Source organism: Bos grunniens, chromosome 10, assembly GCF_055505025.1.
Source record: "Bos grunniens cultivar Pamir isolate PY7600 chromosome 10, Bosgru_T2T1.0, whole genome shotgun sequence".
NCBI lineage: Eukaryota > Metazoa > Chordata > Mammalia > Artiodactyla > Bovidae > Bos > Bos grunniens.
This window is the reverse complement of record NC_141174.1, coordinates 61,068,959-61,091,429: the sequence shown is the minus strand read 5'-3', so window position 1 is coordinate 61,091,429 and position 22,471 is coordinate 61,068,959. Positions and strand designations below refer to the sequence as shown.

Here is a 22,471-nt window from a genome sequence, read left to right as displayed (position 1 = left end):
TAACTCCCACATCCTAAGAGAAAATATATCAAAAATATCAACTACTGTATATTTCCAGAAAGAGTTCAAGGACAATGAGAGAAAATTATTTTGGACTTGATGGTAGAAAGATATCAGGGACTATTAACTGAGCACTTTCAGTAAAACTGTGGGTAAGTTCACTTCATAGGTAGGAATCAGGATACCCTAGATTTCCTGCAACACTCCAATTTCAATTTATTCTGTCTCAGAATGTACCATGTGTTGCAATTTTCCATATGAAACGGTGGTAACATCATGGTAAAGAGATAGAAACAACGCAGTTAAAGCTTTCAAGATGTTTCTCAATGAAAGAAAAGTAAATAGTAATCACCAATACTTATAACTGGAAGGAGAATCAAGAGGTTCTTTAGGAGTGTAAAGTCCTCAACACATTTGGAAGCATCAGGGAACTAAGTAACTAGTGAAGCAGGAAGGTAAAGATTTGACAAATGAAAGGGCAAATATTAATGGCACTGAGTGTTAGAGGAAGGTAGAAGAAGTTGAGATCTATAGCATAAATGGATGGTACGTTACTTCTTTTAAATAGTAGTAAGTAAAGAATAAACATGCACAGTAACGGATGGGTTAATTAACTAGATGCAGGAGTCCTTTTACAGTATAAATGTATATCAAAATCAAGTGGTACACATTAAATATCTTACAATTTTGTCAATTATATCAATAAATCTAGCAGGATGAGAGGAGAAGAGAGAAAGATGGAGACATCGTCAAGATGAAAGTAGGAAATGAGATAATGATGCTAGAAGCTCCATAAACTAAAATATAAACTACAGGAGATCAGGATTGATTATTTGATCATTCTGTTTGACTGGCTTTCAATAAATATCAGCAGCCTAAATTCTGTGCTGATAAATCCTCAGTCCTACCAGATAAATATGGAAGCATCCTGATCTCAAAAAGCTAAGCACTTGGCAGGAGCTTAGAGGGATTTGAAAACTTGTGTAGTCTGAGGGACTGAGTCAAAAAGAGATGGATGAAATAATTGCTGCTCATTCACAGGGGTCCAACCAAGGTTATAACAACAATCTGTTCTCCACTTTTTCCATCTCTTTATGCAAAAGCCATTTTCTCAGTAAGACTTTCAATACACATTCTACCTAAAACTGTAGCTTCTCTACCCATCTCTACTTCTTATTCCCACTCCCTGCTTTCAGTCTAAATACTCCTCAATATTTATATTCTCTTGTGCTATATATTTTACTTTATGGTCCCATTTATTACCCATCTCCCCCTACCAGAAAGTAAGCAAGAGCAAGGATTTTGTCTGTTTCTTCACCATTCTCTCTTCAGTGCCTAGAACGAAGCAGGTTGAATGAATGGTTGCCTCTATATAAGAGAGAATTATCAACCGTAAGTGACTTTCAGTAGCACTGAGTTATTTGGGTTGGGGGGAAGCAGAAGACAAAAACAGATGACAGATAAATTAGAAGTTTGGAATTAACATATACATACTCCTATATATAAAATAGATAACCAGTAAGGACCTACTATATAGCACAAGGAATTATACTCAGTTATTTTGTAATAACCTATAAGGAAAAAGAATCAATACATATATATGTATAACTGAATCACTGGTGTACACCTGAAACTAACACAACATTGTAAATCAACTGTACTTCAATTAAAAAAAAAAAAAAAACAGATGATGGAAATGTTCCAGGATGAATAGTGACAGTAATTCAAAGGAAAGAGCAGCTCTAGAATGCTAACAGCTAGTGGAAAGTAGGGTCACTGGGGTCAGTGAAGTGAAATGATGAAGCACAGGGTAATGACCACCATGCCAATAGTAGCTATAAATACCACCTCCCTCTTAAGACTGTCACAAGGCAGCAGGTAGAGGGATTGGGGGATATCAAGCTACAAGATCCACAGGAAAAACAATGTTGCCTGGCACATAGCTAGATGATAAGTGTTGTTGCTTAGTCGCTAAGCTGTGTCCAACTCTGCAACCCCATGGGCTGTAGCCTGACAGGCTTCTCTGTCCAGAGGATTGCCCAGGTAAGAATACTGAAGTGGGTTGCCATTTCCTTCTCCATGGGGTCTTCCTGACCCAAGGATCAAACCCACATCTCCTGTACTAGCAGGCAGATTCTTTACCACTCAGCCACCAGGGAAGCCCAAGTACATGTTAGTTGGTACCATTTTTTATATTTTTTACCCTGCTCTGGTCCAGAGACACTGAGGGCTAAGGCAACTTCATGACTCCTAAGTCCGTATCACACTGCTATCTGGTCAGAGGGATAATCCTACAGACGAGAGGAAAATCCTGATCTCTTCACTAATAAGCAAGTCTCAAGCACAGCATATACTTCTGTCTGGAAAATCAGAATTTGCCAATCTTGTCAAGATGTAATTAAGTCACCCAGCTTTGCTGAGCCACACCATACTGGTCTTTACTTATACACACATACACACACACATACCTTTTCTGGATCACTCATATGTACCCACAACTTGAAATTACACACTCTAAAACACGCCTGACACATGCCAAGACTCAGAAGAAGCCCTGCTATGCTGCCCTTTTACACCACAGCTCTGCTAACACAATCAGATTAACAGCCAACTCTAACCCTTCCATTCAGCCCACTTAGCCTTTCTTTACATCATGTCTGTAGAACTGAAACCATGCTCTTTTGCCCCTATCAATTACCTCATGGGTGGCCGGGGGAAATGGAATCATTTTTCCAATTAGAAGGTCATTTTTAGTACCAAGCTAACAACCTATCTCCATGTTAACTGGCTTCAAATAAAGAGCATATGTCATCATTTTCATTGTTCACTGAATTGTTCGAGTGAGTGAATGGGGGAGGTGCCAGAGAGGGACAGCTAAGCACCAACAAAGTTAAATCACTTGTCCAAGGTCACATAACCTGTAAATGGCGAGACCCAGATGACTCTGACCCCAAAGCCAACATCATCTCCCAGGTTTAAGATAGCATGACTTCTGTGTTGTCCATTTCTGAGTGCTGAGAAGGAGATCATGGCATGACAAGCTCTCAAAAAGGGACTATAGGCTTTTCCTTCCAAAATCTAAGAAAAATCCTTTTCCAAATCCCAACAATATCTACTATCTTTCAAAATTCTGCATTCACATTTTGAAATAAGTCATATTTGTTAGTTAAAAGAAAACATTTCTGCAGCAAACTTTTCTGACCAGGAGTTAATTAAAACTACTACAGCCACTATGGAGAACAGTGTGGAGATTCCTTAAAAAACTGGAAATACAACTGCCTTATGATCCAGCAATCCCACTGCTGGGCATACACACACTGAGGAAACCAGAATTGAAAGAGACATGTGTACCCCAATGTTCATCGCAGCACTGTTTATAATAGCCAGGACATGGAAGCAACCTAGATGTCCATCAGCAGATGAATGGATAAGAAAGCTATGGGACGTATACACAATGGAGTATTACTCAGCCATTCAAAAGAATACATTTGAATCAGTTCTAATGAGGTGGATGAAACTGGAGCCTATTATACAGAGTGAAGTAAGCCAGAAAGAAAAACACCAACACAGTATACTAACGCATAAATATGGAATTTAGAAAGATGGTAACAATAACCCTGTGTACGAGACAGCAAAAGAGACACTGATGTATAGAACAGTCTTTTGGACTCTGTGGGAGAGGGAGAGGGTGAGATGATTTGGGAGAATGGCATTGAAATATGTATAATATCATGTATGAAAGGAGATGCCAGTCCAGGTTCGATGCACAATACTGGATGCTTGGGGCTGGTGGCACTGGGACGACCCAGAGGGAGGGTATGGGGAGGGAGGAGGGAGGAGGGTTCAGGATGGGGAACACATGTATACCTGTGGCAGATTCATTTTGGTATTTGGCAAAACCAATACAATACTGTAAAGTTTAAAAATAAAATAAAATTTTTAAAAAAAAGGAGTTAATTAAATCCCCTTTAGGTAAGGACCATTTTTCAGTAAATTTTCAAGAAAAAAAATACTAATTGATTGTAAATCAGTTTATATCAGTTTCTGTACATGTTTTCAAGCTGTGTGTATGTGATGTGAGTTTGAAAAGCCACAGTATGGTTGTTAGAGGTTGTTCTCTTTCTCTCACATACACACAGAGTCATGTTTCTTCATTCATATGACAAATAATCTATATGATGAAACAGAATAGAAAAGGGGAAGGACATCTTGATGTTGAAATTGCCTTCTGTCCTAGCTGAGAACTTTATCATAAAAATGTAAAACTTGTCATCATCACTTTTTAGCCATTGATGGTTGGCAGGATAGGCATTGAAGAATGTTATAAAAATGTAAATATATGGCCTTCTACCAAAAAAGAAACCAAATGGAAAAAAGAAATAAAAATATGTAGGAGTAGGTGTGGGCATTTCCATTTGTGCGTTTTTTCTTTACTCTCCCAGGTAAGAGCTGTGTGACTATTTCTGGGTGACAGATTCTTCCTGATGGTAGTTGGCTGCTGCAGCAGAATGAATCACCTCCAAACTTAGGGGCTTAACACAACAAGCATTTATGATCTCAGTTTTGAGGGTCGGGAATTTGGAAGTTGCCTGAGCTGGGTGGTTCTGACTCGAGATCTCTCCTGAAGTTGCAGACAAAGTACTGGCAGGGGCCGCAGGCAGATGATGGCTCGGCCGGAGCTGAAGGACCAGCTTCTAAGCTCATGCCTGCGGTTATTGGCAGAAGCCTCAGCTCTTCACTGGCTGTTGGCCAGAACAATGGTTCCTTGTTACCTGGGCCCCTCCAAGGGCTGCTTGTGTACCTCAGGACACAGCAGGTGGCTTCCCCCAGCATGAGCAGACAGAGAGTGAGTGCACCAGACAGAGAGAGAACCAAGGAAATGCCACTGTATCTTTCAGGCCTCAGACACAGAAGTTACACCCATCAGTTCCGCCACAGTCAGTGAATCAGGAGTCACTAAGTACAGCCCACACTCAAGGGGAGGGAAATGGCTCCACATTCTGGAGAGAGGAATATCGAATAGTTTGTGGGCATCTCTTTAAATAACTACACCCACTAACACACTTTTTGCCCCTCCCCCAGTTCTTTCTCGAACCCCTGCCCATGTATTAGACTTCCTGAACCAGCATTAACCACAATCATATATAAATACACTTGATTTCAGTATTTACTATGCATCTGATACCATTTGATTGTTACACATAAATAAATGAAGCCAAGTGCCTCCCCTTATAAAGCAAGTAGAAAGAAATTAAGAGTAAACAGATGAATATATAATGTGGTAGTGATAAATGCCATATCAAAAAATGATAAAACAGGCTAAGGATTTAGAAAGTTATGAGCACTTAAATAGCCAAAATAAGTCTCAGATACATCCACATATCATACATTAGGCGGACACACTGCTTCTTGGCCTTGAAAATTCAAGTGACCTCAACCTACTAAAACCATTATCTTCATCCTTGACCACATGCTTCCTCCTTTCTTCTAATGTTCATGCAAGACCCAGCAGCTAGATTTGCTCCTGTGTTCTTTCTCCCAGCTTTGCCAGCACTCTGCTGTATATGCCAAGTCTTAAAAAACAGCCAGAAAATCTCTCTCAGCTCCTTCCCAAAGGGCCATTTCTTCTTTCTTTTGTTGCTGGCTCTCCTCCATGAAAGTCTGGCACGTAATGCCTCCCCTTCTGGAAAACCACAGGCTGTGCTGGAACTAATGTCTGCTCTCCACCTGAGGTACATCAATAACAAAGCCCTCACTCCTACCTGGAGTAGGGAAACCATTCTGTCTATTGGTAGGAGCCATCTTAGCTCTCACTGTCTAACTATCAGTTTATCTATCTTTACCTAGGATCCACCTCCTCTTCACTGGGTCCCCAATGTTTCTACTACCCAATCAGGATTCCAACACACCTCTAAAAACAATGTATAACAAACACAACAAACAAAATTCCCAAAGCACTGAATAACTCAAAGGGTCTTTATATCATGTAACTTCGAGGTATTATGTTATTACCTATTTCTAGTACTATCACCATTTGAACCTCTAACAACTCTTGTATTTGGTAAACAGTAAGCATAGGAAAGTTTCACATTAAGAGGAGATTTTGTCGTTGTTGTTTTTCAGTCACTAAGTCATGTCCAACTCTTTGTGACCCAGGAACTGCAGCATGCCAGGCTTCCCTGTCCTTCACTAGCTCCCAGAGTTAGACTAATTACTGGTAATTGCAGATTTTAAAAACTGGGCTACAACTGAAACTTAAAAGTTGATTTCCTTCAAAGGCCAAAATCTCTTGCTTATGCTTTATTTAGAGTTATTTCTTTTCCCCATTCATCTGTGCACTAGTTGTTTATTTAAGAGAATCCAAATCATGAGATATTGATATAGCATATTTAGAAAACCAACTAGCTCTCTCTTTTGCCTGCCATATTACTCCAGATAGAAATACACATTCAGTTCAGTTCAGTCGTGTCCGACTCTTTGTGACCCCATGAATTGCAGCACGCCAGGCCTCCCTGTCCATCACCAACTCCTGGAGTTCACTCAAACTCACATCCATCGAGTCAGTGATGCCATCCAGCCATCTCATCCTCTGTCGTCCCCTTTTCATCCTGCCCCCAATCGCTCCCAGAATCAGAGTCTTTTCCAATGAGTCAACTCTTCGCATGAGGTGGCCAAAGTACTGGAGTTTCAGCTTTAGCATCATTCCTTCCAAAGAACACACAGAACTGATCTCCTTCAGAATGGACTGGTTGGATCTCCTTGCAGTCCAAGGGACTCTCAAGAGTCTTCTCCAACACCACAGTTCAAAAGCATCAGTTCTTCGGCGCTCAGCTTTCTTCACATTGGCATATCACATAAGCCTTCCTGGTTACCTTCTGTTCACAGTTGCTCTACCACTTGAAGAATATGAAAACTGGAACTTTCCACCAATGGCAGACAATATAATTGAATTAGAGTGTTCCAAATTTTCTGAATGGCACTAGGCTGCATGGTGGTATTTTACTTTTTCCCCCTCTGGCCTGAATCTGCCATATTAAGGTCTTTACATTAAAAAAAGAACTCAGCACACATCTTGTGGTATAAAGTACATTTCCTAGAGTATTCATCAATTTTTCCTTTCTGCATTTCTCACTAAGTATACCCTAATCGTATAAGCTGTTCCACTAGACTAGTTATAAAAGATATTTTGTTTAAAATATTTCAGTATCCAGTAGATGATAGAAATAAAACCATAACTAGCACTAACTAGAAGAAAACATAGTTATGAATCACCACTGGAGGCCCCAAGCACCCCCAGGGCTCTGTCACCTGCTTTTATTATGACCCCTTAACCCCACACAGTCATGCGCACAATCAGAGGAAAATTCGAGGATGGTTCAGTCAGGCACCAATCTTTTAGCACTCTGTCTTAGTCAGCTGGGGCTGCTATAACAAATTATTGTAGACTAGAAGCTCAAAAGCAATAAAAATGTATTTCTCATAGTCGTAGAGGCTGAGAAGTCTGAGATCAGCGTGCCAGGGTAGCTGGGTTTTGATGACAGCTCTCCTCCCACTTTGCAGACGACTGCCTTCCTGATGTGTCCTCACGTGGTGGGAAGAGAGAGACAGGACGCAAGCCCTCCATGTCTCTTCTTACAGACACTAAGGCCATGAGAGCAGATTCACACTTATGACCTAATTACCTCCCAAAGGTCCTGTCTCCCAGTACCATCACATTGTCAATCAGGGTTTCAACATGCAAAGCTGGTGGGGATACAAACATACAATCTGTAGCATACTAAACTATCATTGTAATAAATTGAAAATATTGTATCAATTATCTCAAGTTTCCACATGTAATCCCTTACATAATTAATGAAATGGAAATTGGCCTTACTCCCACCAAAATAGGGACCTTAAATGAAATGTTTTACTAAAATTAGTTTAAAAAAAAAAAAACTCCTCATCAGTACTCAGTTCAGTTCAGAATTTTTGCTGCATTGTACAAGAGTCACACAATAATCACAAGCCTCAGCAACCCTGATTCCTGCCAGCTGATGATTATTTTGGGTCAATGCTCTCAAATCATCTAAAACTCTGTGAAAACACTAAACAGCATACTGTAGTTACCTGGAAAAACATCTCATTTTACTATGCAAATTTTAAACATTTTAATTGTTTCATTTAAAAAGTTACAAAAGAAATCTGGAAGGTGAAAAATAATTTTTAAAAATATTTTAAAAAACACTTTCTAACACTGAAATCAGAAGAAACAATCACTTTCAATACTTTAACCACCTGATGTGAAGAACTGACTCATTAGAAAAGACCCTGATGCTGGGAAAGATTAAAGGCAGGAGGAGAAGGGGATGACAGAGAATGAGATGGTTGGATGGCATCACTGACTTGATGGACATGAGTTTGAGAAACCTCGGGGAGTTGGTGATGGACAGGGAAGCCTGGCATGCTACAGTCCATGGGGTGGCAAAGAGTCAGACAAGACTGAGTGACTGAACTGAACTGAAACATTTTCAATGATTGCAATATTTTGAAAGCCATTAATGTGCTTTTTATTCTGACTTTTTGAGTATAAGACCATCATATTGACTGACATCTGTCTGGGGGAGGGGTAGAGAAAAGGATTTTTTCACTCAAAGATGCAATTAAGGGCTTCCCTGGAGGCTCAGTGGTAAGGAATCTGCCTGCCAATGCAGGAGACACGGGTTTGATCCCTGATCCATCACGATCCCACACGCTGCAGAGCAACAAAGCCTATGCACCAAAACTATTGAGCCTGTGCACCACAGCTACTGAAGCCTAGAGCCCACACTCAACAAGAGAAGCCACTGCAATGAGAAGCCTGCTCACTATAACTAAACAGTAGCCCCTGTTTGCCACAACAAGAAACACCCGTGCAGCAACACAGACCCGGCACAGCCAAAAGTAAACAAATAAATTATATTTTTAAGGATGCAAAGAGAAAGAATGAAGTGATTTCCAGCTTCTAACACGCAAAATAAGATTATGCAGCAAGAAATAACTTTGAATGTCAGGCATTCCTTTTGAGTGACTATAATCGCCAGGAGAATAGGTATTTTCTGTTTTGTTTATGGCTGTATCCGCTATGAACAGAGCCCAGTAATGGACTCTCAACAAAGAACAGACATTCAACAAATATTTAGTGCACAAATGAACAAATGAATGAGGGAGTTTATATCTTTATCTCCTCCTCTAATATATCGGCAACCAAGCCTGGAGTTGCCAATTCAACCTGGAGTTGCCAATTCAACCTGGAGTTGCCAAATTCATGGAATTTTTCCCTAGAGTAGAAAATACAACTTTCTGTAATAATGAAGGCCTATTCTATCAAAGAAAGAATGTGCTGCTGGGAGAAAGGAAGGAGGTTTCACCCTTATCTCCCCAAAGAGATTATAGAGGAAGAGAAAAGGAGGAGCAAGATTACCAGAATGTGTGCCCTGATTTCTGTGCATTGAACAAGTAAAGACAACACTGAAGGCAGAAGAAAATCTGACCCCATTTTGTTTCAGACTTCTGAAAAAGATGGCCCTTGTGTGGCTCTCACACCAACCCAAGGAATTGCTATGTCAATCTGCCAGGGTGGTTTGGTCAGACAAAGAAAGGTACTAAAATTTAGCATTTCAGAGCAACTTTACCTGGTTCTTCTGTGGCACAGATGAGATCAAGAAGTAGCTGCAGGATGACCAAGGAGCCTGGCAGAAGGGGCACCGTGGTGGGAAGCAAAGTAGAGCTGAAGCAAGGCCTGCAGAACAAAGGTCAGGTCACCACTGAAGGAGGGTCAGAACTGACTTCCGAGCACGGAACTGCTGCTGGGAGGGGCCGTCTTCCCAGGTGTATTAGTTTTCTATTGCTGTGTAACTAATGACCACAAATTGAGCTGCTTAACACAATACACATGTTTTATCTCAGGGTTTCTGTGGTCAAAAGTCTAGGCATGGCTTAACTGGGTCCTCTGCTCAGGTCAGAGAAGGCAATGGCACCCTACTCCAGTACTCTTGCCTGGAAAATCCCATGGACGGAGGAGCCTGGTGGGCTGCAGTCCATGGGGTCGCTAGAAGTCAGACAGGACTGAGTGACTTCACTTTCACTTTTCACTTTCCTGCATTGGAGAAGGAAATGGCAACCCACTCCAGTGTTCTTGCCTGGAGAATCCCAGGGACGGGGGAGCCTGGTGGGCTGCCGTCTGTGGGGTCGCACAGAGTCGGACATGACTGAAGTGACTTAGCAGCAGCTGCTCAGGTGCTCACAGGCTACAATCAAGGTGGTGGTAGGCTGCATTCTCATGCTAAGGCTCAGAGTCAGCTTTCAACCTCACTCAAGTTGTTGGCAGAATTCATTTCATTTTGGCTATAAAATAAAGAGCCCTGAGTGAGTTTTTCCTGACTGTTGGCTGGGGGTCACCTTCAGAGCTAAAGACCACCCACAGTGTCTTGCCCACTGGCATCCTCACTATTTGATACTTACTTCATCAGACCCACAGGAGTCTCTCCTGCTTGGAGTCTTTGACCTCCAAAGGGGGCAGTCCTTCTTTTAAGCGCTCTCACCTGATTATATCAGCCCTCACCCCCCCACCCCTCAAGGTAACTGTCCTTTCAATTTACTCAAAATCAGTTTATTTGGAACCTTAATTATATCTGTAAAATCCCTTCACCTTTGGCATATAATGTAATAGCCACGGGTACGACATCATTTCACCTTTGCTACATTCAGCTGGTTAGAAGCAATTCCTGGGTCTCACTTCAAATAAGGAGAGGGATTACACAAAGATATGAACACTGCAATTAGTTAGGGTCACCCTGGGGTCTGTTTTCCACACCAGAAAAACTAGGGTAGTAGCACCCCACTCCAGTACTCTTGCCTGGAAAATCCCATGGATGGAGGAGCCTGGTGGGCTACAGTCCATGGGGTCGCTAAGAGTCGGACACGACTGAGCGACTTCACTTTCACTTTTCACTTTCACGCATTGGAGAAGGAAATGGCAACCCACTCCAGTGTTCTTGCCTGGAGAATCCCAGGGACGGGGGAGCCTGGTGGGCTGCCGTCTATGGGGTCGCACAGAGTCGGCCACGACTGAAGCGACTTAGCAGCAGCAGCAGCAGCAGCACCCCTCTATCCAGCAGAGGGGAAAGAGCAAAGGTCACGTGAGGCAGATGGCAACCAGGGTGATGATGGTGACACCACTCCAGACACTTCAGAGGCTAAAGAACCTCCACCACCACATGGTCACTCTTCACCTTTCTCTTCCCAAAATCCAGAAACAATCTCAGAAGCAGACAAGGAGGAAGAAGGGGACTCAAAACCCAAGAAATTAACCAGTTTCAGCTCTAGAAACTGAACTAAACTGTTTACGTCTTGAAGGCAGAGTAAAATCAGAGTTAACATTCCACTTTTTAACTCTTATGGACCACGTTAATTAGAAACAAAATAACCAGCACATATTTCACAGACATCCCAGAGAGATGTGTAATAAAAAAATCATTTGACTTGCCACACCTATTTTTATGAAGATTTTGTAAATCCATGGAGAATATCTCAGTCTTTGGTGAATAAGATTAACGCTACCCTCTTAGAAAGAATGGAACACCATAAAATAAGACCATTTTAAATAAATTTAAGTGTTGCATAATATTCACTACAAATAATAATCCTTTTATCTTGAACATAAAGAAAAAGATACATAATTTTGTTATGAGAAAGTTAGTCTTTGCTACCAAAAAGTCAGGTTTTCCTTGTCTCTGCCAAATACATGTTGAATAAAGAATTCCACTTAAACTGTTGTAGAAATAGAAGGCAATCCAGTGCATCTATGTGTCTCAAGTCAGTCTTTCACCAACTGCATGTGCATGCAGCTTGCAACAGAAGTCTCTGCTAGCTGTTTGTTAGAATTTATAATACATTTGCCACATTAACTACCATTTTAACCATTGATTATATGCCATACACTATGTTAAGTGCTTTGTATAATTTCAGGAAATCATTAAAACCTATGCTAAATATGTAAATATGCCCATTTTACAGATGAGAAAACTGAGGCAGTGAAAGTAATTTGCCCAAGGTCACATAAGGAGTCCTACAGGAATTTAAACTCAGATCCACGTGGTTCCAACAGCCATGCTTGGAATCCTTGCACTATACCTGTCAGTGCATGTGGATTGGTCTACAAAAGCCTACTGAACTCAGAATGTACCTAAATACAATATTGTAATTGTACCTATGACTTTCAGAAATGATACAACAGCAAAATATATTCCACCACAGAAAGCCTCCTTCCTCTCCCTTTTACAGCCCTGCAGAAAACAAGGGCAGAGTCACTCTGATTTCATCGTGGCTTCCTACCTCCAGGAAAGCAAGAAGATGCCTCCAGCTCCAAGTCTGTGCTGGTTGTTGTTCTCACAAGCTGAGTTAGTGACAGACATTTTCAGGAGTGGGTGAGCCTGGGAGTCCACAGCCTCCTGCCACATTCAAGCCCCAGGTCACTCCTCAGTCTGGGATGCTCCCCTGTCACACTCTTACTTCTCCTCCTCAGGCCCCAGGGATTGGCCTATCTCTTCCTGCTTGTTTCTTCTAATCAAGGTTTTTCTCTTCTCTAACCTTCTATAAAACAGAAGCTGGCCTCGAGTCTTCTAAATTTTAACCTTCTTATCAGAGGAAAAAAACAAATCATAAGTTCCCTATTCTTCCTACCCTTCCTATAAGATGTGAAAGCTCACATTTGCATGTAATTGTCAGTGACCAGACTGAGAGATTCAGGTGAAAAAGGAGGTGAATATAACTAGTTGCTATGACAACAGGAAGATTATAAAATGGCATAGCAATTCATAGGACAAGCTTTTTAAATTACATAAATTTGAATTATTTCAAGAAACCATTCAAAACTATACATATATAAATGAAAGAATGAAGTATATCACACAAATAAACCACCTTGAATTAATCAGACAATTAAAGATCTGTACACAATTTTTATCCTCAAGAGACTATAAGAGGGAGAATTACTTACAATTCTGGAGCCTCTGTAAAGTTACTTGTCAATCAGGCTGATCCAGCCGCATTAATATTAACGTGTTTCATGTCTACGGCAGCTCTAAGAATTAAGTCACAACTAGATTACATGGCCAACAGCATGAATCAGAAGCATTTGCCTTCACAGTTTAACACTGTTGACTATTGCCTCTCTCTTAAAATGTTCTCTCCCTAGGTTTCCCAAACACTTTACTCATTTAAAGCCTTCATTGCTCTCAGAATTCCTCTCTCTTTCTGGTATTTCCAAGATTTTGTAGATGGTACCCATTCTTTTGTTGTCTATTAGCATGTCCTCAGTCATTACCTCTAATCTGATGTCTCCCAAATATTTACCTTCATTCCCCAACCCTCTCCAGAGAGGCAGACCTCACATTCCAACTGCATGAAGAAATCTCCACTTACATGTCCTAATGGCATCTCAAAATTGGGACTCCTCTATTCAAGCTTAAAGATTATTTCTCCTATTCCTGGATTCCCTGATGAGATTAACGGCACCAGCATCTTCCAGGAATTCAGGCAAAAATCTTTTTAGTCATTGTCTTTCTCTTCTTTCTTATATCCAGGCACAAAAGTCTTATTCATTCTACCTCCATAGAGCTGTTTAGTCTGTGTGCTCCAATACAGTCAACACAAGCACCACCAAGTCTAGAGCTGTCTTTTACCTCTCATCTAAACTACGACCATGGGCTCCCAACTTCTCTCCCTGATTTCAGGTTTTTCTTACTTCACTGTTGTTCATACAATTCTGATCATAAGAATCATATGAGTGGGTTTTCTAATATAAGTTTCCAGACTTTGCATAAGACCTACTGAATCAGAATTTATAGCAGAGGAGCTTGAGAACTTATATTTTCCTAAGTATTACCAGAGATTACTCTAATCAGATGAAAATAGTTTGCTTAGTACTACAGACTGAATTAATTCATGGCTCTTGACCAAAATTTTCCATGGCTTCCATTGCTGGTAAAATCAAGTCCAAATCTCTGTCTTGACATTTAAGGCCCTCCACAATCTAGTCTATATACCTCCTTCCTGTCATCTTCCCCATTGTTTCTTCTCACATACTCTATGCCAAAACCACACTATTTGTCATGCCAGAATTTTTCCTGTTTTCCCTTCACAACGATTTTTTTCACATAGTACCCTCAGCCTGGACTGCCCTATACCCATCGATCTCTGTGTTCAAACCCTATCCATCCTTCAAAGTTCATCTTAGCTTTACTCATTCCCCATTTTTGTAGCATTACCACAGCAAGTTGATATATGCATTGTTGTGCTACCATATTGCTATTTTTGTGTGTATGCCTGCCTCTCTTCTATAAGATGAAGCTCTCTGAGGAAGATGACTAGCCATTTTCCTTTTTTTCTGTTATTGAAAATGTGCTTATAGTAAGCAGCACATAGTTGGTGCTCAAAATGTTTGTATAAATAAGTAAATGATATAGCAGCAACAATCAGAACCAGTGGCTTGGAGCAAATGTTTTATCTATTATTCCCTCTACTCACCCACATGGCCCACCTCATTATCACTGCCTGAATGCAAGGCTTTTTCTTCTGCCTTACTAGTCAAGTCCTGCTGTCTTTAAGACACTGTCCCTCAAATTATAGGCCACCAACTATTTGCATCAGAATGATACAGGTTTTTGTTAAAATGCAGATTTCCAGGTTACTGCTCTCAGACCTGAATTACAATCTCTGAGAGAAGCAGCTCCCAAGGGATCCTTTTGCACAGGGATGTTGAAAATATTTGCTTTTAAACCTGGTTAAAGCTTCACTCCTCCTAGAAAATTCAACACTTTGAGTCTTTACTATGGGCTTGATGCCATGTGGCTGCCTTATGACCTTGTTTACTATTTACTTCTATTTTTATTGGTAGACCAAAAAGTTCATTTGGGTTTTTCTGTTAGATGCTATGGAAAAATCCAAATGAACTTTTTTGCCAGCCCAACATTTTGTAGGTCCAGATAATTGTAATATTTGTAAGTTGTCAATATTAAACAGTACTGTAGAGAGAATGTCATATAAAACACATACATAGTAATAGTTTACAATGTGCCCTTGGAATCAACCTGCCTCCAATCAGATCTCAGCTCTAGTACTTAGGAGGTACATAACCTTGAGTGAGTTACTTGACCCCTCCATGTCTCCACTTTCCCAATCATAAAATAGAATCATGATGCTACTTACGTCATAGGACTGTTGTGAGGTTTACATGGGATAATTCATGGACAGTACAAGCAGAGTACCCCAAGAGACATTAGTCATTATTACTGCTGCATAATTATCACTATCCAAAAAGTCTTTTGGATAGTGATAGGACAGATAGGACACAAAATTAAAAGAGACTAACAAGACAGTCTTTTCAATCTGTGTCATCTATACTACAGAGTTATCCTGTACACAGAATAGTGGGTAAAACTATTAGACTCAACAAAAAGGGCTCCAAATTTAGATGATCCAATACTGAAACATCATACACAACTCTAATATCCAGTGGGCTTCCCTTGTGGCTCAGCAGGTAAAGAATCCACCTGCAATGTGGAGACCTGGGTTCAATTCCTGGGTTGGGAAGATCCCCTGGAGAAGGGAAAGGCCACCCACTCCAGTATTCTGACCTGGAGAATTCCATGGACTGTATAGTCCATGGGGTCGCAAAGAGTCGGACACAACTGAGAGACTTAAAAAATGAAAAAATATCCAGAGCCTTATTCCATGAAAAACAATCTATCCTTTAGTTCTAGAGGCAATTGACATAAAGGCAATTTCTCCCTAACCCATGACAAACATCTATCTCTGTTTAGAAATTTCACTAGTCCATCTATGTCCCAATGGGAGCATAATAACTTCTCAGTTTGTGATTTCCAGACTAAGGTATTTTGACTGATGCTTCTCTTCAGAGGTCTAGATAGCGTCACCCAGCATCCAGCTCATTGCTCTTTCCCTGTCATCACTTCAACCATAGAGAGTGTTCAAGGAAATGCATTCTCTTCAAGATCCTAGTTTCAATCTTTGGACATATATACCCAGAAGTATGATTGCTGGATCATACGGTACTTCTATTTTTAATTTTTCAAGGAACTCCAGTAATTTTGGGAAAGCCTGTACCATTTTACATTACCACCCATAGTGTACAAGAATTCCATTTCTCCATAACCTTGCCAGCACTTGTTATCTTTTGTTTTTTTAATAATAACCACCCTAAAATATGCGATGTACTATCTCATCATTTGTAGTTTTGATTTGCATTTCCTTGATGATTAGTGATGTTGAGCAACATTTGATGTGTCTCTCAAATGTGTATGTCTTCTCTGGAGAAATGTCCACTCAAGTCCTTTGCCCATTTTTTTTTTTCTTTGCCCATTTTTAATCAGGTTATCTGAACTTTTTTCTATTGAGTTGTAGAAATTCCTTTTATGTTTAGGAAATTAACTTCTTAGCAGATACATGGTTTGCAAATATATTTTTTCTTCTTCCTTTAGGTTGCCTTTTCACTCTGTTGACTGTTTCTTTTGAATAAATTTCAAGTGTTGAACAGCTTTGCAATCCTGGGATAAATCCCACTTCGTCATGGTATATTATCCTTTTGCATGCTATTGCTAGTATTTTGTTGAAGATTTTTATACCTATATTCATAAGCAATATTGATCTGTAGTTCTCTTTACTCGTGATGGCTTTGTCTGATTTTGGTATCTGGGTAACAATGACCTCATAGAATGAGCTGGGAAGTGATTCTCTATTTTCAGAATAGGTTGTGAAGAACTTGTATTCATTCTTCTTTAAAATTCATGAACTTCACCAGTGAAGTCTTCTGGGTCATACTGAGACATGTTTTATGGCCTAACATATGGTTTATCTGGAAATGTTCCTTGTGAACTCGAGAAAAATTTATACTCTGCTATTTGTGGGTAGAGGGTTCTGTAGATGTCTTTTAGGTCTGGTTGGTTTATATATAGTGTTATTGAACTCTTCCTCAGGGACAGTTTCTACTGACTGCTTTTTCCTATAAATGGGCCATAGTTTCCTGTTTCTTGTGTATCTCATAATATTTGGCTGAAAATTGGACATTATAAATAATATAATGCAGCAACTCTGAAAATAAGATTTACACACACACAGAGTATTTTCTTTTTGCTGTTTACTGTTGTTGCTGAAAAAGTGAACGCGTTACTGCTATTTATTTGCGTAGTGACTTTCCTAGACTATAAATTTGGTACAGTCTGTATCCTTTGTCATATGTAACCACTGAAGTCTCTGCTTATTTAGTTCAGTGATCAGCTGATGGCTGAACAGAAATTTCCTTGAATGCCTTGAACCAGTAAATCTCCCAACCTTTGCTGAAGTGCTGTGTGCATGTGTGTGTGTTGAAGTATGAGTCAATCTCTGGGTCAGGAAAATCCCCTGGAGAAGGAAATGGAAACCCACTCCAGTATTCTTGCCTGGGAAATCCCATGGACAAAGGAACCTGGCAGGGTACAGTCCACGAAGCTGCAAATAGTCGGACACGACTGAGCGACTGAGCATGCACACACAGCCATATAAAAACATGTAGGTACATGTTTTCAGCAGAACTATTCATAACTGCCAAAAACTGAAAACAACTCAATGTCCATCAACTGATGAGTAAAGTAAAAAGGAACAAACTACTGGTGTATGCAGCTGTATGTTTGAATATCTAATAGATCATGCTACATAAAAGAAGTCAACCTCAAAAGGCTACATACTGCATGATTCCATTTCTTTGATATTCTGGAAAAGGCAAAACTATATAATAAAATAGATTAGTGGTTGACAGGAGCTGGGGTTGTGGGAAAGGAATGACTTCAAAGGGACAAGAGAGAACATTCAGAATGAGGAGGAAATTAAATAAAGAGGTATTTGTGGGGCAGGAATAGAGATGCAGACATAGAAAACAGACTTGTGGACACAGCGGAGGGTGGGATGAATTGAGAGAGCAGCACTGAAATGTATACATTACCATATGTAAAACAGATAGCTAGTGGGAAGTTGCTGCATTACACAGGGAGCTCAACCTGGTGCTCTGTGACCACCTAGAGCGGTGGGATGGGGTGGGGTGGTTCAGGAGGAAAGGAACATGTGTATACTTATGGCTGACTCATGTTTATGTATGGCAGAGGCCAATACAACATTGTAAAGCAATCATCCTCCAATAAAAAATAAAAGAAGAGGTTACCTGGCTATGTGCATTTATGGATAGTAAAAGAAACATACATCTAAACAAGGCAAATTTTACTATATATAGTAAATTATACCTCAAAGAAAAAAACTCCTTCCTGCTCTAAATATTTTTCTTGGTTTAATTAGTTCAGCCTAAGACTACCCTCCAGAGAAGGCAATGGCACACCACTCCAGTACTCTTGCCTGGAAAATCCCATGGATGGAGGAGCCTGGTAGGCTGCAGACCGTGGGGTCGCTAGGAGTCGGACACGACTGAGCAACTTCACTTTCACTTTTCACTTTCATGCATTGGAGAAGGAAATGGCAACCCACTCCAGTGTTCTTGCCTGGAGAATCCCAGGGACAGGGGAGCCTGGTGGGCTGCCATCTCTGGGGTTGCACAGAGTCGGACACGACTGAAGCAACTTAGCAGCAGCAGCAGCAGCAGCAGCAGCAGCAAGACTACCCTCTACCTCTGGCCAGTCTCCAATCATTATTTGTTTAGCAGATTATCCAGAATTAAAATAACCTTCATGAACATCTAAATATGTAATAATATCATGAGTTGTCTTCCCACAAAATCTGTAAGAGAATTCAATAGGAGAAAGGAAAAAAAATTAATTTGATAACATAACTACAAGGAGATTCAATGTCACATTTTTATAATAACACAAAGATAAAAACATGAATGCTGATCAATAGCTGATTAGCAACTGGCAATATAAAACCATATCATAGGCTATTATGTAGCCATTAAAATAATTATAAAATTGTATATCAATATTTATTAATATGAAAAGTTATCAATATCTACAGCATTGTGTTAAGGTAAAAGCAAATGATTAAATAGTATGCTAGTGTGCTTTTATTTTGTAAATGCCTAGGAAACATTCCCCAATATGTAAATGCTGGATTCTCTTGGTGGGTTAATTAGAGATAGTTCATATTTATACATGTAGGATAATCCTACTAGTTGTCTCAAGACCTGCTGGCCTGAGTCTGGAGTTGCCTGGGTAACTGACCCCATCCTTGGTTTGTAGCACTCAGTTCAGAAAAGCTGGAAGCCCAGGCTATGAGAGTCTAGGGAGTCTGAAGGTGATAAATGAGCATTGTGTTCTAGCTTAAGTGTGCTTTACTGAAGCACACACAGGAGACCTTTTGTATATTTTTTAACACTGGCATGGATGAAATGCACCTGGCTCAGTGGAGCACTCCCAGCTCACATCAAACTATGCGTGCAAAACTGCTCTGGCCTCAGGTGTAAAAGGCTGAACTTCCAGAGGTTTTAACATAACCACTGGTCACTCAGACTTCTTACCCACAGTGTATCTTACCCAAGTGTATCTACCGGGAAGGTCCTGTTTATTGGGAAGGACCTTCCCTGAAGGTCCTAGGAAAGTCACTGGATAATGTTGCTATGACCTCTTTCTACAACCTCTAAATTAAAAAAAAAGCTTAGTTGATTTACCCTAATGTGATCAGCGTCCGATCAATCTGAACCTATTACAACTGACATTTGTTCATTCAGTTCATTTCCATTTGTAAAAAGAAAAGAAAACCCATTTAGTGAGTCTGTAATATTATTCATGACAAATAATATTAAAAAGATAATCTGTTGGCTTTAAGACAGAAAGTCCTTATTAAATTAAAATTGACACCTCTTTGAACTATGGATTCTAGTTCTTTCAAAGATATGCCTCGAGCTTATTTCTGATCGGGTATAATTCATTATATTTTTCTATTATAGAATTTATTAAATGACACAAATTTTGTTAAACAAAAAAACTTCTGCTGTATAAATAATTTCTGGAGAAAATATTTTTTAAATAATATTCTTTCTAAGCCATACTAAAAGCAAACTATGACTTTTACAGTGGATATGGAAGATGGGTTATAAAATAAACAAAAAAGCTATTGAAAGGAACACAATAAATTAGTTGAGAAGTAGGAGAAATCTGAGCTGCTGAAACTACTTACATCCATTCCCTGAGCCATCATGGCCGAATGGAAATTATCCTCTTTTTTAGTGTCTGCTTTTACACTGAGTATTGGAAGGAAAACTGAAAACACACAAATATCTACATAAAAACACAGGCACCAAAACAAACACACAAAACCAAATTGCAGATGACTACCCAATTACATTCCCCAGTGGCACTGAAGAGCAGTCAGCGCTAATCAAATAATTCAGAACATAGGACTTGAAACATGCTAAATTCGTCTTGATCTCAGACCCATCACCTTCTAAAGTGCAGACAGGATTACTCCCTCATTTCCATATCGTGAGTCATATTCCACCTGAATTTAAGCCCTGAAAAACTGAGGGATTACTGCATTGTAGTCTGAGTACATACAGTATTGAGCAAAGGCAACACAGATACCAGTCCTTCCACACAGACTAATACTTGAGTCTTTGTCTCAACCAACAGAGTAATTTTGAGCTTGCATTTATACATAACACTGTAATCATGGCTATCACACATCCCAGATTTTCAAAACATGTCTGATTTTAAGTGTTCCATTATTACATGGTCTGGTTTTTTAAGACTGAAAAAGAAATGCAGTCCTCTAAATAGCATAAAACAGAGGGCTGTTATTGGCAAGGAGGCCTTATGGGAAGACCAGATACAGTTGAACAGTATAAGTTGGTAGAGAAGTAAAAGGTGACTGACCCAATGCCTGAAGTTCAGAGGAGCAATAATGACCCTGGTCTCACTATAGTCAAGGCTTCATAACACATGTGTAACTTTCCCTACTAGAACTGTGAGTTGTATATCTAAGTATGTTAATAACTTTAAATAGGTGTTAGAAGATTGAAAGGCATGCTTGTATTATTAATGCTATAGAAATAATCAAGAGCAGCAGTCTCTAAACTTTTTAATCACATACACATTCCCTCAGGAAAAAATTCTGAGTATTCACTCAAAATGTATATTTATTTATATAAACATACACAAGTACTTGGAAAAGGCAACAGCACCCCACTCCAGTACTCTTGCCTGGAAAATCCCATGGATGGAGGAGCCTGGTGGGCTGCAGTCCATGGGGTCGCTAAGAGTCAGATACGACTGAGCAACTTCACTTTGACTTTTCACTTTCATGCATTGGAGAAGGAAATGGCAAACCACTCCAGTGTTCTTGCCTGGAGAATCCCATGGACAGAAGAGCCCGGCGGGCTACAGTCCATGGGGTCCTTAGTCACATCCGACTGAGCCTACACAGAGTTTACTTTTTAAACTCTTCTTGATGGTTTTAAACTGTGGTTGTTTTGTGATGTGATTGATAAAGGTTAAAATTAGGATGAGGAGTGTCAGGGTGGGAATTTCTGCATAGTTCCCAGCATTTCTAGTTTCACCTTAGCCAAAATTCTTTGGTTAGAATCTTTGTAAACCACTTGTCCATTTTATGAGAGTTTTTATTTACATCTAGACTATAATCCGTAGATCTACTTAACCAGAGGCAAATTAACTGCAAAATATTACAACATACTGAAAGTAAAGAGTTGGGGCACTGACCTGTGGAGCCCCCAAGTTTCTCATGGCATATTTTTGTGATGTGACATACATGCTAAGGAAAGGAGCCAATATCAACCTGCATATTAAATATTAGTAAAGCTTAATTTCTTTCTTAATTTCTTAATTTGGGGGCGGGGCTTCCCTGGTGGCTCAGCAGTAAAAAATCTACCTGCAATGCATAAGATTCAGCAAACATGGGTTAGATCCCTGGCTTGGGAAAATCCCCTGGAGGAGGAAATGGCAACCCACTCCAGTATTCTTGCCTGAAGAATTCCACAGAGGAGCCTGGCAGGCTACAGTCCAAAGAAACACAAAGAGTCAGACACAAATGAGCACACACACATGTGATTTCTTTCTCATATATATAATACACATATGATAAATTTAAGTAAAAGTTCTAATGCTTTCTACATGAACCCTAACCACTCCCTCTCCCACCATGCACCATGTAAGTAATTCTCAACTTCCGAACAGAAATAACCAATATACTAAAATTAATATTATTTACTATTGAATTGCATTTAAGAGGGACCACGTAAGTATTATAAGGAAAGGGTAGGTCACAAAAATACTCAAACCAAATAACAAGACAAAAACTTCAACTACCTAAGAACCAACCTCTGTATGAGGTTAATCCAATGGACTTATCTCCCTGGTATCTAAACTCTATGGTATCTAAACGCTATACTTTCCAGAACTATTCTACAGAAAATAATAATGACTCTCCATGGTATTGTCCT

General features: G+C 39.9%; 1 protein-coding gene across 50 annotated transcripts in view; it reads right to left on the bottom strand.

Annotated features, from left to right (window-relative positions):
- The window catches only part of LOC147364665 (uncharacterized), a 523,181-nt gene extending 512,599 nt beyond the window's left edge, over nucleotides 1-10,582 (bottom strand). For 47 of the 50 annotated variants that reach the window (XR_015134832.1, XR_015134819.1, XR_015134828.1 and 44 more), the window contains exons 1-2: nucleotides 10,483-10,582; nucleotides 9,654-9,760 (exon numbers count right to left, since the gene is read on the bottom strand). Coding sequence is in view for 13 of the 50 variants with exons in the window: in XM_086321643.1 (XP_086177769.1) it covers nucleotides 9,654-9,760; nucleotides 10,483-10,487 (112 nt within the window). In the remaining 37 variants the exon portion in view is untranslated. Of the gene's footprint in view, nucleotides 1-9,653; nucleotides 10,278-10,482 lie in introns of those variants that run through there. The other 3 variants (XM_086321646.1, XR_015134841.1, XR_015134839.1) reach the window with 3 other exon arrangements.
- Between the last annotated feature and the right edge of the window lie 11,889 nt (nucleotides 10,583-22,471).